Source organism: Rhinoderma darwinii, chromosome 2 (assembly GCF_050947455.1).
Source record: "Rhinoderma darwinii isolate aRhiDar2 chromosome 2, aRhiDar2.hap1, whole genome shotgun sequence".
Classification (NCBI taxonomy): domain Eukaryota; kingdom Metazoa; phylum Chordata; class Amphibia; order Anura; family Rhinodermatidae; genus Rhinoderma; species Rhinoderma darwinii.
In genome coordinates, this window is record NC_134688.1 from 123,755,936 (window position 1) to 123,775,515 (window position 19,580).

Genomic DNA, 19,580 nt, shown 5'->3' on the forward strand with positions numbered 1-19,580 from the left:
AGCCTTACCAAGATGGTGTTGCACATTAGTTTGGCTCTAAAATGCACAGTTTAAATTAGGGTTGTAGCATAAAACATACAAATCTAAAATATATACCAATATATAAAAGTATAAAATCTAAAAAACACATATAAAAACACAACACCTAATATGAAATGGACAGACATTGATCATTTTAATTGCCTGTGAGCTCTCGTTCAGCTCTATCTCCAGATACAGTCGAGTTTATGGTTCACAAATACGCTTTAGATTTTCTGTAATTTCACAGTTACTACAAATGTTTCTTTGGTTAATTGGCTTTACTTATAATCCAGGTATATGGGAAAGATTATGTGAAGCATAACAAAGTAAAGCATACATGAAAACTGACATAGTTTGCCCTAGATTGTCCTCTACTCAGAATTAATCAAGTTGCTCTGGTTAAATGGCTATGCTCCATTTTTGTAATTGGCTGTTCTGAAATAAAAGTAATAATAATGGAGGAAATGTATCGCAGCACTCTGCAAATTATAGATAGCACTTTTGTCAGCAAAGCGCCACTTTTGACATATCATCAGAATGCTTGGCAGGTTCAGTAAAAGGCACACAGTCACTTAAAGTAATCCCATTACTGAAAGGTTATATAACTCAGTGTTACAACATTCTGTATAAAAACAGTCTAGATACAAATTTTGTATCTCTTTTGAAGCATTAAATTGCACAGTACAGCAAAAAAAGCATAGCACTACTAATGCATTCAACACATCTCAGTTTTCACAATGGTGGGATCAAACCTATTCAACCCTTTTTGCAGATCCAGTTGTTAAAATCACAGTTGGATCACAGAACTATGACGAAGCAAACTCCCGACCCGGTTCTGCTCCCCCAATGCCTCTGCCTCCCACTTACACTGCCCTCAGGGAACAAAACCATACACGCGCAGTCCCCTATGGGGATTACAATATAACAGCAGCTTGATCTTCAACTGTCCCCGCCTCCCTGTTCATGTCTGCGTGCCTGGCCAACGGCACGGACGCTTCGCAGTACTGGCACAGTATCTCCCAGTACTGCCTCTTTTTCTAACGTATGCAGAGCAAATATGACTGTCAGGATTTGAACCCAGAACTCATGTGTCCCAGGAAGTAGCTTTTCTCTTTAAGCTATCAGGGATGCGGAACAGCGCCACTGCTGAATCCTTTGTCTAGTTTCTCTTGATTTTTGCTACTTTGGATTCCTAGCCTTGATTGCCTGAAAAGGTCTCACCCTTTTCACTTACTGTAACGACGGGGGTAGGGAAACGAACAAGTGAGCCCTAATCTACCCGCCACTCTGTCCCTGCCTACTTGCAACGACCCGCCCTAGGCGATGGGGTACAACTGGGCGGCGGTCCCTACGCTCAGTAAGTGCACGAGACAAACATACAAGGGAATACAAAGCAAAGGGAAAGGGGCAGTTGCCCACGGCAACACCGTGAGCAACCAGAGTGGTGAACGAGCCAAGTCAAACCAGGAGAGCACAAGGTACCAAACGCAGAGCAGAAGAGTAGTCAGTAAGCCAGGGTCAGTATGGAGCAGGATCGAATAGTTAGGAGCTGTAGCTGGGCCAGGAAACCACACGGAAAGAATCACAAGCAAAGGAGGAACAGGAAAGTTAGGTATAAATAAACAGAGGGCGGGAGCTAGCTCCGTCTGGCCAGGCTGCGATAGGCTCTCCCACTCCTAAGCCTGCCATCCTGAGTGGTGGAAGATAGAGTCAGTCTCAGAGACGTAGATTCAGGTGCAGACTGATTACCTATGGGAGTTAACCCCGAAGCTGTGCCTGGCAGATCCTTTACACTTACTATATAAGCCTGGCCCTTGGCCTTCATCCCTGTCAGGCTATTTAGCTTCCTGTCTCTAGTCTAGTTCCTTGCTACCTTTCTACAAACTGGTGCTGCTTATTTGTATACCGAACTTGGATTGTTTCCTGATCACGTCTTTGTCTCACACTACAAATTGCGTCCCCTTATCTCTGAGCTGAACTTGGATTGTTTCCTAACCACGTCTTTGCCTCACTTTTCTACTCTTGCTATTAACACCCTTCTGCCTCATTGTTTCAGCCACTGGACTCCAAATCTTGTACAGACCTTGACAATAGCAGGTAGGAGATGGTGAAGTTAACATTCCCTGCATTGGAGGGCAGGCTCCCTCTGTGTATATAAAAGGGAGTGGAAGGCATAGTTAATTCATGGTGCCTTTGCATCCTGCATGGATTTGAGCAGTACTTCATTTGATAAAAATTTTTGTGCCACTAACTCAAAACTGATGTCCCACTGTCCCTGCTGCCCTCCTCCTACCAGGCACCTCACGCAAATTAGTCCAATCAGATAAGATATCAACTGTGAGTCACTGGATCTAATTGTTTTTTCTGACTCTGAATGTTTCAGATCAGCACTGATTTCACTAGTCCGGTGTTGTACTGAGCTTGGTCCTAGTATTGTATGCATGTGCTGAGCTTGGTACTGGTACCATGCATATGTACTCAGCTTCATTTTAGTACCGTGTCTATGTATTGAGCTTGAACCAGGAGCTTGAAATCATTTTAAAATTCTGGGCTGTGGGTGGCACACACACACACACACACACACACACACGCACGCACGCACGCACGCACGCGCGCACACACACACACACACACTTACTTTAGAAAATGTATAGGTATTAGTGTTACATACAAAAATATTTAATTAGGGTCCACATTTATAAGAGCACAATTAGAATATTGTTATAATGCGTTATTTGATTATTAGAATAAGAATAATTTTCACACTATGTGCCAGACATGCATATCTTTGTCAGTCCAAATAGGGAACCTCCCTGAAGTTTTCAACACATACGTGCGTGGGGCTTACAACCTGATCCGGATTCGCCATGGTGACGAATGGAAGACTGCATTTAACAGCCGTGATAGACACTATGTATATCTATTAATGCCCTTCGGCCTGTGTAATGCTCCCGCGGTCTTCCAGGAGTTCGTTAATGACATTTTCCGTGACCTCCTCTATGTTTGTGTTGTGGTCTATCTTGATGACATCTTGATTTTTTCTCCAGATCCTATGACTCATCAGAGACATGTCTGCCAAGTTGTGCTGCGGTTAAGGGAGAATCGTCTGTACGCCAAGTTGGAGAAGTGCATGTTTGAAAAGGATGCTCTACCCTTCCTGGGCTACATTGTCTCGAAATAGAGGTCTCAAGATGGATCCTGAAACGGTAAAGTCCGTCCTGGAATGGCCACGCCCTCAAGGCTTGAGGGTCATACAGCGCTTTCTGGGATTCGCCAATTTTTAGACAGTTTATTCCAAACTTCTCCTCACTGACATCTCCTATCTCAAACCTCACTAAGAAGGGCATGGACGCCAAGGTGTGGACTCCTGAGGCAGAGTCTGCATTCAATAGCCTGAAGAGTGCCTTCACGTCAGCCTCTATCCTCCATCATCCAGATGTTTATCTACAGTTCTTATTGGAGGTGGACGCATCCTCTGTCGGTGCTTCCTGCTCAGTGTGTGCAGCTAACAAGGTCGCTCACTCCAGACCTGCTGGCCTGCTCCAGCCATTGCCTGTGCCAAATGCTCCCTGGCAACATATAGATATGGACTTTATCACTGACCTGCCTCTCTCTGCTGGATGCAGTACTGTCTGGATGGTGGTGGATCGATTTTTGAAGATGGCCCACTTCGTTCCTCTGACCGGTCTTCCTTCTGCTCCTCAACTGGTCAAGCTGTTCATCCAACACATCTTCCGCCTGCACGGCTTGCAGCAGCATATTGTGTCTAATCGGGGGGGGGGGGGGGGGGTTCAGTACACCTCAAAGTTCTGGAGAGCCCTCTGCGGACTCCTAGGTGTAAAGTTGGACTTTTCCTCAGCCTACCATCCTCAGTCCAATGGTTGGGTCGAGAGGATCAATCAGATCTTGGAAAACTACTTATGCCACTTCATCTCCAAGCAGCATGATGATTGGGTGCAGTTGCTCCTGTGGGCTGAATTCTCTTACAATAAACAGCGAGTCCACACAGAAGACACCTTTATTGTCTATGGCCAACACCCATGAATTCCTCTCCCGGTGCCTGATACGTCCGAGGTACCAGCTGCTGACACGGCTTTTAGGGACTTTCTGCAGATCTGGCAGCAGACTTGATCCTCCATCCTGCTGGCGGTCGACTGCATGAAACGGAAGGCGGACACAAGGAGAAGAGAACCCCCTCAGTTTCTTCCTGGCACGAAGGTCTGGCTGTCCTCCAGGAATATTCGACTGAGGGTGCCGTCGTACAAATTTGCTCCCAGGTTCCTTGGACCCTTTGAGATCCTGCAGCAGATCAACCCTGTCGCCTACAAGCCTCGGCTGCCTCCTACCCTCAGTATCCTCAACTCCTTCCATGTCTCTCTCCTGAAACCAGTGGTTCTGAACCACTTTACCAAGACTCCTAGCCCTGCGGTTGCCTCCAGCGGCGCTTCAGACACCTTCGAGCTTAGGAGATCTTGGACACCAAGAGAGTGAGAGGAAAGACTTTTTATTTGGTGGATTGGAGGGGTCCTGAAGAGAGGTCCTGGGAGCCAGAGGAGAACCTCAATGCTCCTACCCTTCTGAAGAAGTTTCTCTCTCGCTCTGGCCCCAAGAAGAGAGGGCATATGAGGGGGATACTATCATGTCCGTGGCTGCGGGCCGTCAGGTTCACTCTCCTCCTGATGGCCGCAGCCATGGGTCTGCGAGCGCTGGCCCCCGTATCCTCCTCAGGAGACGCCAGCGCTCACTTCCACTCATCCTGGCCAGTTCCCGTAGGGTACGCGCGCACGTTTGTGCCCGCTCTTAAAGGGGCAGCGCGCGCATTGGACTTTAATGTGTAATCAGCCCATGAGTGCCCTAAACTGCCCCTTGCTTCGATGCCTGAGTCGTGTCATGCTGTGCTGTATTCCACGCCTGTCCTGCTGTCCATGGAGTACCATGCCTGACATCTACCTGCTGCCTAGTCCCAACCGAGCCTGCCTTGCTACTATCCGAGCTGCCACATGACAGACTGTGACCTGTGCCCTGTTGGCCAGCTGCCATACCGCTAAGGTGGTACGGCCCTGTGGGTCCACGAACCCTACGTAACATACTGTTTTTGAGTGTATAGTATTTATAATGAAGCATTAAAAAGGAGAAATTATTCACAATAATCATCTGTTATATTTAGCAAAAATCTAATTTATCATGCAGTTGCTAGCACACTAACAGAACCATATTCTGATGCATTGACCAAGTCAGAAAAAAAAGACCTCAACTTAATGACCTACAATAACTTAGAAAATTGTGAAAGATTCAGTGATGGTAAAATGGGTAAGCAGAAGAGGCAAAAATTCCCTTTACTACAGGAGCTCATCATTGTCTAACACCCCTCCCAATATTATTGGTAGCAGAACTTAAATAGTGCCCATTCTAATCACAAAAAAGGAAATGCCTCCTTTCACAGTTGAAAGGAAAAATTTATCTTTTCTCTCTCTGATCAGTGCAAGAAGAGAAAGCTTCATACACTTAGAAGGCAACATGGAAGATAGTGGTCTGAAAAATGTGAGTTAGCTGAACTGTACACCCTTATACAAATAACTGACCAGTCATCACGAGCCCCGCAAACACCAGACTCTTGTTATACATTTTCTGTGGCAATTTTTAATAAAGTATACTAAAGTTGATTTAATACCATATGACTCTGAGCATTAAAAAAGCAGATATGGTAGATTTTGAATAATTTCAGTAGGAAATTATGCATTATTTCTAGCACTCTTTGTCCTTCTCCATGTAAGAAGTGGTAATTGAATACCCATATGTGTAATAGTGAAAAGCGATGGCTTCTGGCTTTGAATGTGTTACATATTTATGCACAATTTAATTTCTGATTATGTGGGCTGCCAAATCTCTTAATAGCGGGAGGCACCTAGGACTTATAACCACTGGAGTTTAGGGACATATCTATATTACTGCACAACTGCATAACAGGGACTGTCTAGGCACTAAACCAACGAGCAAAGGAAACATAGTAATTTAGTAAATCAGTTTGTAAGGTTGAAAACAGACATAAGTCCATCTAGTTCAACTTATTCTTCGGCAATGTTGATCAAGAGTAAAGCAAAAACCCCTGTGAGGCAGAAGCAAATTGTCTTTGTCTTAAAAATTGCTTCCTGACTCCAAATACAGTGGAAAAGAAATATATCAGAATAAATGACAGGATCAATGACCCATTTTAAGTAATCTAGGTCACATAACTTGTAATATTATGACTTTCAAGAAAGTTATCCAGGCCCCTTTTAAGCACTTTTAATGAATTAACCATGACAATGTCCTCTGGCAGAGAATTCCATAGTCTCACTGAAAAGAAACCCCTGTTGGTGTAGAAACCTTCATCAGGTCCTTTAAACAGCCTCAGGGGTGTTTTGGGCACTAAACTGTTGAAAACCAGAAAATGTCATTGACACTACGCCCCTTGACATTAAACTTCCAGGAATGTCTGGAATACTAAACCACTGGACACTTGGGAACATGTAGGCACTGTAGGATTGGGCCTCCAAACTACTTACTACATACTGGGGCACAAAACCACTGGACATCAAGGGCTATATACCAAAACTGTGGAAAATACCCTAGAGAATCTGCATAATGTAGGGAAATATAAGCAGAGATGTGGAATGAAAAATAAGAAATCAGTGCTATAAAGGGTTTCCAAAAGGATGAAAACACATAAGTGGTTCAACATTTTGATTCAGCAACTAACCTGTATCATGCATTCTGATTTAACAGCATAAAAAAAAGTCCCCCTGGCTTAATAAAATCTAAAACTCCTGACTGGATTAGTCTTAACTTTCTTTTCATCAAATCTCCATGCTGGACTAGTCTCTTTCCCCCACCCCCAAATAAATTCAAAGATCTTAGTTATACTTACAGTAGCTACTTACCTGCACACATAAATAATACCACCATATAGTACTAATAAATAATGCCACCACCTCATACCCATAAATAATACTGCATTACAGAAGTAATTACAAATTTGGCTGAGCTGTAAATGTAAATAATGTCACCATCCTGTACACACATAAAATTCCTACCATACAGTATTAATGAATATGGCCACTAACCAGTACACATATTATATGCACAGATTATACTTACATATACCTTATATGCACATATTACACATGCCGTACAGTACTAATAAATAATGCCACCACCCATACACATAAATAATACCGCATTACAATAGTAATTAAAAATTCCACTGACCTGTAAATGTAAATAATGCCACCATCCCGTACAAATAAGAAATTACTACCATACAGTTCTAATGAATAGTGCCACTAACCAGTACACATGTTAAATGCACATATTACCCATACATACTGTATACATTATATGCACATATTACACACACACATATGCACTCAGATTATATGCTTATATTTGGCAAACATACACATTATAAGCACGTATTACACATACATAAACATTACATGCACATATTAACTAAACATTATATGTTCATATTGCAAACCCATATACATATTACCCACATACACATTATATGCATATATTACACAAACACACACATTAAATGTACAAATTATAAACACACATTATATACACATATTACACACACACACACACACACACACACACACACACACATACATACACACACACACATACACACATTATATGTATATATTACGGGCACAAAGAAAGCAGTAAGCAGCACTCTATGAAGATGTGTGGTGGGTGCCAGCAACTGCAGCCTCATACAATGTTGTATATACTCCAAATAAATGAAAAGAGGTTGCAGCACTTCAGCAAAAATCTAGTGAAAAACAAGTGAAGGTTTTTTAGCCCATATTAGTGCAATGCTTGAAAAAAGTTCCATTGTGGAACTGAAACGATGCACTGATATGGGGTAATAAAACTTCACTTGTTTTTCATTTATTTGGAGTATATATTATGCACACATGCATTATATGCACATATTACACATATTCATTATATGAACATATACTTATACATTATATAGACATATTACACACATATACAGTACTGTGAAAAAGTTTCAGGGAGTTGTGGAAAAACGGTGCAGAGTAAGAATGCTTTCAGAAATAGAAGTGTTAATAGTATTTTTTTTTTATCAATTAACAAAATACAAAGTGAATAAACAGAGGATAAATCTAAACAAAATCAATATTTGGTGTGACCACACTTTGCCTTCAAAAACCATCAATTCTTCTAGGTACACTTGCACCCTGTTTTTTTAAGGAACTCAAAATTCTTCTGTCTCTTCATGTAATCCCAGACAGACTCGATGATGTTGAGAACAGGGCTCTGTGGGAGTCATATGGATTTTGTAGGATTATAGTCAAGTGTATGATAAACCAATTATACCAAACAGGTGATAATGATCATCATTTTTATATGTAGGTTGAAACACAGTCATTAACTATAATAGAAACAGCTGTGTAGGAGGCTTAAAACTGGGTGAGGAACAGCGAAACTCTGCTACAAAAGTGAGGTTGTGGAAGCAGGAAAACAATCCAAAACATACAGCCAATGTCATTAAGAACTATCTTCAGTGTAAAGAAGAACAAGGAGCCCTGGAAGTGTTGATATGGCCCCCACACAGCCCTGATCTCAACATCATCGAGTCTGCCTGGGATTACATGAAGAGACGGAAGGATTTGAGGAAGCCTACATTTAAGAATTGATCCTGTTTGGAAGGCAAAGGGAGGTCACACCAAATATTGATTTGATGTAGATTTGTTCATTCACTGTGTATTTTGTTAATTGATAAAAATAACTCTTAACACCTCTATTTTGGAAAGCATTCTTACTTTGCAACATTTTTCCAAAACTGCCTTAAACGTTTGTACAGTACTGTAAATTATATGCACATATTACACACATACATTATATGTACACATTACACATTTATATATTATATCACACACTTATAACTTATATGCACATATGACACACATTGACACTTACTGTTTCTACAGAAAGCTGGATTTCTGTGCCATCCCCATTAGTACAGCAGAGAATGGATCGGGTGGGGGGGGGGGGGGATTTCAGGACCGATAACTTCCTGGTCTGCACTGACAAGCTCTCAGCCCAGCACTTGGTAATAAGGAACCCTCCCTCCCAGTACCAAATACTAAGCTTTCTATATAGACAGAGTAGCTCTAGTGCTACTTAAAGAGGCTCTGTCACCAGATTTTCAAATCCCTATCTCCTATTGCAGGTAATCGGCGCTGCAATGTAGATAACAGTAGCGTTTTTCTTTTTCAAAAACAAGCATTTTTGGCCAAGTTATGAGCATTTTTATATTTATGCAAATGAGCCTTTCTTATGGACAACTGGGCGTTTTTAATCTTATTTCCAACTGGGCGTGTATTGTGTTCGTTACATCTGGGTGTGTTTACTTGTTTTACTAGCTGGGCGTTGTGAATGGAAGTGTATGATGCTGACAAATCAGCATCATCCACTTCTCTTCGTTACCACCCAGCTTCTGGCAGTGCACAGACACACAGCGTGTCCTCGCGAGATCACGCTGTGACGTCACTCACTTCCTCCCACAGGAACTTCATCGCGTCGGACGAGCGAGGACACGCTGTGTGTCTGTGAACTGCCAGAAGCTGGGTGGTAACGAAGAGAAGTGGATGATGCTGATTTGTCAGCATCATACACTTCCATTCACAATGCCCAGCTAGTAAAACAAGTAAACACACCCAGATGTAACGAACAAAATACACGCCCAGTTGGAAATAAGATTAAAAACGTCCAAATTTTTTTAATTTTTTCACGAGTCAGGAAATATTATAAATTAGATTCTAATTTATAACATTTCCCAGTGCTGGTCACTAGATGGAGCAATTCCGAAAATTGCAGCATTGCATTTGGTAAAGCAACCACATTGCTTTATGCTGCAAAATTTGGGAATACTCACTCGCTCTAGTGAGCTCACAGAATCCCCCCTCCTTTATCCTGGCTAGTGCCAGGAGAAAGGAGGGGATTGAACGGTCAAACCTCCTACACTGTGTGTCGCCATTTTTTGAGCTAACACACAGTGTAGTAGGTTTACATACAGTAGTAATCACACACTAAAACACGTACATACACAGACCTAACTTACCTGCTCCTGCCGCCGCCGCTCCCTCCGGTCCGTCCGCTCCGGTCTGCTCACTCCGCTCCTCGTGCTTGCTTCAGAACACAAGTCCGGAAGCCGCGACCGGAAGTCATCATCTCACAGTCCGGCCGGGGCTTCCGGTCGACATGAACATGGCGCCGGATTTCGCTCTAGCGAAGACCTGACTTTTGGTCTGTGTGGGAGCGGCGCATGCGCCGCTCCCAAACAGACCCCGTACGCTATAATTGATGGAACGGCTCCCGTTCGCATTCTCTATGGGGATGTGTGTGCCGTATTCCATCACTGTATGTGTCGTTAATCAACATATACAGGGATGGCAAAAAAAATGGCAGCCCCCATAGAGAAGAAAAAGTTAAAAAATATAAAAAAGTAAAACACAAACACACACATAAATAAAAGATTTTATAATAAAACACTAAATGCAAATTGATATCAAATTTTTTTTTTTCGTGACACTCGTCCTTTAAAACAAACATCAAACAATCTCCCCCTCCCCTCAGTCCAAATGATCAGCAATGAAAAGCCTGGCAGGGGGCAGGCAGGAAAAATGTTAATAAATTGTAGTTTAAGAGACAATCCCCACCCCCTGCTGGGTGCCATCATAGACACTGGACCTCCAGTGCCTAGTGGTAAATAGTGCCTAGTGGGAAAGGGTTCTTTACAGTTAGAGTAGTTAAACTATGGAATGCACTACCCCAAGAGGTAGTAATGGCAGATGCAATAACAGCATTAAAAAAAGAGGCTAGAAGATTATCCAATGACAAATGGCATTGAGGGTTATAAATAATTTACCAATGAATGATATACAGTATAATTGATCTGAACAAGGTTGAACTTGATAACTATGTAACTATGTAGGAAGGCTTCTGCTTACAGGGCAAGATAGGACTTCGATAGTGATGCCAAACTATTGTACATTGTCTCACAAGGACTTTCTCTACCCAAAACAGAAAAAAAATGGGCTTTTGGTGTAGTTAGTTAAATGTATATAATTACCAAATGCTACTCTTCCTACCAAACCTCTGTTCTCATAGATCCATTGCCAAATAGCTTAGAAAACCATGGAAGTGCCAAATGTCTTGAATGGAGCATTACTTAACATTATTAAATATTAATTATATTAACATTATATTAACACTGTGGCAACCTCTCATTAATTTTTCTGATAATGTAAGATGGCAGCAAATGTGAGGAAGAGGTAAACAAGGTAAAACAAGAAGAGAATGGAGTTACCATGTAAGATGTGTTCCAATTTTGTAACTTTAAATTTTTTTATCATTAGGCTTTATTAGATGTTTATGGAATAACAGTAATATGGATCTATCCTTTAAATGTCAAATTTGATGTTAACTTTTCAACATGGCTGCAATGCTTACAAATATGTACTGCAGTTTTCGCTTTTTGCTTCACTTTTTAATAGATTTTTGTCAATAGTGTAATTCTTGTGTCACCCGATATTATCTAATGGGTAATGAAGAACTTAGATAAATGACCCCAAAGCATAAAAAAAAGAGCCCCCACTTCTAGCTTATTACGTTACAACGACCAAGTGTCTGCATTATGTAAATGGCTCTCTTCCATTCTGCTCGGAACACTTCTAAATAAAATACTACAGTATTGATTTTTACTAGGGACCAATCATTATAACAATGTAATGACATACAATGTAATGAGCTTCCTGAGCAATAGCTATCTTGTAGTTACCTCCTCCGAAAGGTCTTTTCAGGTTGCTTCCACTCAACTCAATAAAATCATATAATGTCAATGTTCAGCTCTGAGTCTTATATTGACTCCTTATTATGATGGGCTGATTCTAAGTCTCAAATTCATTAACTCTTTGACCCTTTAATTGATTGGTCTTATCCAAAAACTGAAATGATATCCTGACATTTGCTTTCAAGTTCATTTGCTGCTGTGAACTTGTCAGTAATTACATTAGCTGCAAAAACATTTTGTGTCTGGAAAATGGTTGAGCATTAGACATGAAAGTGCTCAGTAACTACTGACAACCTGAAGATGTTTGACTTGTTTATCACGTGACCTATATAATTACCTAGTGGCAGGAGGAATAATGTATGTTAAGTGCCATCTGTGTCTGCAATGTTTTCCCAATTTAAGCTAGCTAGGGCGTTATATACAAGAAAAGCAGAGCAGATATATAATTTAACAGAGGCATAGCTAGTCGTTCTTGCACTTAGGGCAAAAGATGCAGTTTGCTGCCCGAGCCATGCAACTAAATACCCTGGCCAAGGAAGAATGACTTGTTAGCCCACAGCCTGACACTGAGCACCCAGGGCACAAAACCCGTCAGCCACCATCTAGCTCTATTCCTGTATTTCGCTCTATGAACATTAGAATAACAAACTGTAAAGATCAGGGCACAACATTTTTAAAAGGCTGCCGGAAGGATGCCATGGATTTTTTCGCAATTGGCATGAAGATACATTTCCAAGGCATTTCCTGTAGATGAGAGTTGGACACCTACACAAATACCTTTGTATCTACCATAGCATGATATCCCCCAAAAATTGTCATGTTTGCCATGTGCAGTGTATATTTCTTACAATTCTAACATGTATAACCAGATTTTATTTTAATTTAATTGAATTCTTCTTCACATGCACAGCACTAAGCATAAAGGTCTTGGTAACAATCCAACATGTCCTGCATGTTAACACCACAGTATATTTAGAAACCTTACAAAGCAATACATAAAATAGATTTTGGTATCTGTACCCTCAACCATCCTTTCTGGTCTAGAACAATGCACAGTTTATGGAGCAATGTGTTGCTTGCCATATGCAGATCAGCAGTGTGTATATTCCAGTTACAAGACCTCTCTCCTGGTGACTTTCATTGCCCTGTGTTCATGCATTAATCTCTTATGCCAGGGCTATTTTTAGATGCACAACTGTACATTAGAAGTGGCTATGCTCCCTGCATATTATTCCAATGCCCTTGTCTGTATGTAATGTGTGCAGCTGCTTTGGCTGCATTTTCTCCAGACTCAGAGACTAGTAGATCATCATGAAGATCACGCCAGTGGTACTGTATGTAAATCTTATTTAACAGCTTCCTATCATCAAATTCCCATCCTAAACGTTAAAAGTACCATGACAGCTGCTTGTAAGAAGTCTACACCCCAGCTGATCTGCTTTTTAACTTTCACTGAGGTTTTTTTTTTCTACTGACGCTAAAGAGAGCTGAGAGAGTGAAGAGAGTCAATTAATAAAAGAAGACATTAGGTGATGAATTTTTGCAGACTTCTCTGTAAGGCTGGATAATGGGAAGATTAATGTGAAGCGCTGATGTATGGTAATGTGCTATAGTACATTCCCCAGCTCTACCTCTATTCATCAGGGAGCTTGAGTAGGGGGAGGTATTTGTTATTGGCTGCCTCTGGTCCTCAAGGATAACATTTCTGCTCTTTTTATTGGTCAGTGGACTGCTGCAAGATTCTAAGCATCTTATTTTGATGATAAATATGAAGGCATGCTAGACAGTGCAGGAGTGTAGTGCTAACATAGGACTACACTCCTCTCCAGGACTGACAGTCTTCTCTGATTCCATAGCCCTGAACAAGGCAGAGGAAGAGGTAGAAAGTTGTTGTGATGCTTTTCTTTACTCAGTGCTTTGGGGCAGTGTTAGATCTTATTCACCTGAGATTTCAGCATCATCAGGCAAAGAGAGTCTTCTCCTCAGCTGGACAACTGGTCTGTGTGGTGACCCCAACTCAAAACTCAAAGGTGAGTGTACCCCAGCTACTTCAATTGTATATTTATAAATAAAGAAACCTCTTCATTCTCTTCCTCTTCTTCTGCTCAGCAGTACTATTGATTCATTGCTTGTCTCCCTGCTCAGCAGCTTTGCTGGTGTGTTATGTAAGAGCTGAAATTCGGAGCATTTATAATAGGATTCATAATTTGATTTGCTTGTGAAATATAACTGCAGGGGGAACGTGTTTTAATATGGGAAAGCAATTATAATAAGTTTCCTTGATGTGGTGAAGCACAGAGAATGTGTTTACATTGCTGCTAGAGATGCACCCTAGCTGATAGCCTATACCTCCTACATGACCAGTGGCACTTATACCACAGGGGCATAGCACTTGTACAGATTGAAGTCCTAAATGATGTTGTTGACCCTGAAAAGAAGTTTTGATCTCCAGATTCTAAATGCTTTTTGTACAACGTGTTACAATGTTAGGATATGTACATACTTCCAGGACAGCCATGTCCAACTGTTGATAGCACCTAATAGTACCTGTACATGGATGCTGAACTAATACGATAGTATATAGAAGTCTGTACAGAGACAGCTTGTTACAGCTGCAGAGGGAAAAGCGGCTATTAGTGCTGTCCATGACTGGTGGTGCTGAAGAACAGATCAGTGGGAAGCATAGCAGCCAGTGAAATGCCCCTACTTCTCTTCTTCTCTGTACTGTGAACCTTCATGTAGTGCCATCTATCTATCTATCTATCTATCTATCTATCTATCTATCTATCTATCTATCTATCTATCTATCTATCTATCTATCTATCTATCTATCTATCATCATGTGCTGAAGAAGAACAGATCAGTGGGAAGTATAGCAACCAGAGAAATCACCCTACTTCTTTTCTTCTCTTTACTGTGAACCTTCATGTAGTGCCTCATGTCTATCTATCTATCTATCTATCTATCTATCTATCTATCTATCTATCTATCTATCTATCTATCTATCTATCTATCTATCTATCTATCTATCTATCATCTATCATGTGCTGAAGAAGAAAAGATTAGTGGGAAGTATAGCAACCAGAGAAATCACCCTACTTCTTTTCCTCTCTTTACTGTGAACCTTTATGTAGTGCCTCCTATCTATCTATCTATCTATCTATCTATCTATCTATCTATCTATCTATCTATCTATCTATCTATCTATCTATCTATCTATCTATCTATCTATCTATCTATCTATCTATCTATCATCTATCTATCTATCATCTCTGATGTCAGGAATTGATTGAAGTTCAAGAGCTTGGACTGTCTTTTCAGCTATCTGAGGTGTTCTAAGATTTAGCTTTTAAATATCAGTTTCTGAATGTATATTCTGAAAAAAAGAATGTCAAAAAGGTGTCAATCATCAGTTATATTCAACTACATTTAAGTGGCAGAACATATAGTGATCTATATTATAAATTAATGTTCCTATGGGTTAGTAATTTCTATCAGCAATGATAAGTTATATATTAGTAGACTAATGTTCCCATGTGTCAGTAATTACTATTTGTGTATGTAGTGCTGTAGAATCCAATGTATGGTACAGTGTAGTCTAAGACAACGTATATTTTTTAAATTATGATTATCAGCCCTTTGGGCAAGTAGCTTCCTGATATAAATGTTTAATGTAATATTGACCTATACATTTATAAATATATATATATATAAATGAACAATTTGATTGCCAATAGTTCAGAGTTTGGTTTTATGGATGAAATCAGATATTGTTTTTATTTACTGTATGGGTATTATAGATGGTGTTATAAAGGTAAAAGCATTACAGAAATCTGTTTCACAAAGTAAGGTGCTATATATATCTCATTCTGTAGTTTAGTAAGAGCGCCAATGTGTGGGAAGCAGGTAGAAATGTAAACAACAGATGTGGAGTGAAAAAATGTGCTACGATCAGTCATAACAAAGAGCTGCTCTGACAGGTCCTTTTTGTTAGGGGCCTTGAATCAGTCTATTAGATGTGATTTTCTGGATTTAAAAGCTTTAAATTGCTTGATTTTCTCACACACCGCATCTAAATTATATAATTGTTTACCCGTTGCTAGACTTTTTTCCAGTAAATGAATCTGCTTGTGCTGAAAACAGTACAAAGACATGAAATCATGCAGTGCTCAGTCTAATGTTCATTACAGGATGGATTAAAATGTATGGTGATGCTTTTACATGAACAACCATGTAATTGTAATCCATACTAACTGATCAGACTTTATCTTTGTTCACTCTGTGGCAAGCGAGTTGAAATAAAATAAATTAGCTTGGGCACTAATATGGCACTAATATTCTTATGCAGCATATATTTACCAAGAACATAGGTCAATGGGAACTACTTTATCGTGGATAGTTCAAGTTGTCAAGTATAAGTGCACTGCAAAGAATTTGGTCTATGTGTGTGTGTGTGTATATATATATATATATATATATATATATATACATATATATATATATATATATACACAGTACTGTGCAAAAGTTTCTGGCAGTTGTGAAAAAATGCTGCAAATTAAGGCTGCTTTCAAAAATAGAAGTGTTAATAGTTTTTATTTATCAATTAACAATACACAAAGTGAATGAACAGAGAAGAAATCTAAATTAAATCAATATTTGGTGTGACCGCCCTTTGCCTTCAAAACAGCATCAATTCTTCTAGGTACACTTGCACAAAGTCATAAATTTTGTAGGATTATTGACAGTTGTATGATTAACCCTTGAGACCAAACCGATGATAATGATCATTATTTTAATATGTAGTTAGGAACACCGTCATTAACTGTAACAGAAATAGCTGTGTAGGAGGCTTAAAATTGGATGAGGAACAGCCAAACTCTGCTACAAAGAAGAGGTTGTGGAAGACAGTTTGATGTTACAGGTCCACCATGGCAAGACTGAGCAAAGCAACAAGACTTAAGGTAGTTGCACTGCATCAGCAAAGTCTCTTCCAGGCAAAGATTTCAAAGCAAACTGGGGTTTCAAGATTTGCTGTTCAAGCTCTTTTGAAGAAGCACGAAGAAATGGGCAACGTTGAGGACCATGGACACAGTGGTCAGCCAAGAAAACTTAGTGCAGCTGATCAAAGACACATCATGCTTACTACCCTTTGAAGTCGGAAGATATCCAGCAGTGCCATCAGCTCAGAACTGGCAGAAACCAGTGGGACCCAGGTATACACATCTACTGTTCAGAGAAGTCTGACTAGAAGTGGTCTTCATGGAAGAATTGCATCCAAAAAGCCATACCTTCAACATAGAAACAAGACCAAGCAAGTCAGCTATGCAAGAAAATATAGAAATTGGGGTGCAGAAAAATGTCAGCAGGTGCTCTGGACTGATAAGTCAAAATTTGCAATATTTGGCTGTCTGGGATTACATGAAAAGACAGAAGGATTTGAGGAAGCCTATATCCACAGAGTAGCTGTGGTTAGTTCTCCAAGATGTTTGGAACAACCTCCCTGCCAGGTTCCTTCAAAAACTGTGTTCAAGTGTACCTAGAAGAATTGATGGTGTTTGGAAGGCAAAGGGTGGTCACACCAAATATTTAATCGATGCAGATTTCTCTTCTGTTTATTCACTTTGCATTTTGTCAATTGATAAAAATACCACTTTTAACACCTCTATTTTTGATATTTGATTTATTTTTTCACAAAAGGCTAAAACTTTTGCACAGTACTGCGTATATATATATATATATATATATATATATATATTTTTTTTTTTTATTTATTTATTTTTATTATTTTTTTTAATAACAATAACTTGTTAACTCCCTATTTTACTCAAAATTGCTTTTAATTTTAAAAGCCCAAGTATATTCCTGTGTAAGATTTAACTCTTTAATAACAATGATGTTTTGGGCCTTAAAGGGGCATTACTCTTTTGGCATGTACATATTGTATGGAGAAAAGTCATACAATTTCCAAATATACAGTAATGTTCGAAACAGATAGCAGTGAGGTTAAAACAGCAAATAAAGCGCAAAATCATTATAATTGTTTTGCAAATGCACTGGAAACATTACACATTTAACTACAAAACAATAACAAAATGTATCCAGTTTGTATTAATCCTTTACAGAAAGTAAAGAAAAAGGAATATAAGGCTTTGTTCACATCTGCGTTGGGGTCCCGTTCTGACGTTCCGTCGGAGGTTTCCGTCAGAACGGGACCATGAGCAGACACAAACTGACACCGATGGAAAACAGAGGTTTCTGTTACCATCACATTGATTTCAATGGTGACGGAGCAGGTGCTCGTGGTTTCTGTTATTCTCTTTTGTGCACCGGACCCGTCGTTTTGCCGGAAGCAATAGCGTAGTCGACTAGGCGGGTCCGGTGCACTAAAGAGACAAACAGAAACCACGGGCACCGGCTCCGCAACATTGAAATCAATGGTGATGGAAACAGAAACCTCTGGTTTCCATTGGTGTCAGTTTGTGTCTGCTCGGGTCCCGTTCTGATGGAAACCTCCAAAGGAACGTCAGAACGTGACCCCAACGCAAATGTGAACAGAGCATTAGGCTGTTCAAAAAAAATAGCAATGCCAGCATTTTTCTTTAAAAACTCAAAAATCTAATGTATAAACGGAAAAATTGTTTCAGATTTGACCTTACTGAGCTAATATTTAGTGGCATAACCATTGTTTCTAAGAACTGCTTGACATCTGTATTGCATGGAGGTGACCAACTTCTGGCACCTCTGAACAGGTATTCCAGTCCAGGAAGATTGAACAACATTCCAGAGTTCTTCTGCATTTTTAGGTTTTGCCTCATAAACCGCATTATTAATGTCACCCCACAAGTTCCCTATGGGATTGAGGTCAGAAGATTAGGCTGGCCACTCCATTACTTCAATCCTGTTTGTCTGTAACCAAGATGTTGTTCGCTTAGTGGTGTGTTTTGGGTCATTGTTGTGTTGAAACACCCATTTCAAGGACATTTCTTCTTCGGCATAGGGCAACATGATCTCCTTCAATATTTTGATATATTCAAACCTTGTATGTGATAAATAGGCCCAACACCATGGTATGGGAAACATCCCCATATCATGATTTTTGCAGCACCATGCTTTACTGTCTTCACAGTGTATTGTGGCTTGAATTCAGTGCTCGGGGGTCATCTGACATACTGTCTGCAGCCACTAGACCAAAAAAGAACAATTTTGCTTTCATCAGTTCACAAAATGCTGCACCATTTCTCTTTGGGCCAGTCAATGTGTTCCTTGGCAAATTTTTATCTATTCTGGACATGTCTTTTTTCAACACTGGGACTTTGCAGGGAGTCCTTGCCGGTAACTTGGTTTCACTTAATCATCTTCTGATTGTAGCAGTACTCACTGGTATCTTCAGATCTTCTTTGATCTTTCTTGAGGTGATCATTGGCTGAGCCTTTGCCATTTTGGCTATTCTTCGATCCATTCAAACAACAGTTCCCCACTTCCTTCCGCGTCTTTCAGGTTATGGTTGCATTTGAGCTAATTTGCTGCACTTCTCTATATGTTTTTCCCTTTACAATCAACTTTTTAATCATAGTACGTTTTTCATCAGAACAATGTCTTGAACGACCCATTTTTTTCCCCAGTATTTCATAAGGAAATGCACTATAACCAACATGTGCAACATTTTCCACCCTTCTACCTTAAATAA

The 19,580-nt window shown here is 40.1% G+C and overlaps 1 protein-coding gene across 1 annotated transcript in view; it reads left to right on the forward strand.

Moving 5' to 3' along the window:
- Positions 1-13,202: 13,202 nt before the first annotated feature.
- SIAH3 (siah E3 ubiquitin protein ligase family member 3) overlaps positions 13,203-19,580 on the forward strand; it is an 86,708-nt gene continuing 80,330 nt past the window's right edge. Inside the window, exon 1 of the mRNA XM_075850232.1 lies at positions 13,203-13,920. Coding sequence (XP_075706347.1) covers positions 13,786-13,920 — 135 coding nt within the window. The 5' untranslated portion in view covers positions 13,203-13,785. The remainder of the gene's footprint in view (positions 13,921-19,580) is intronic.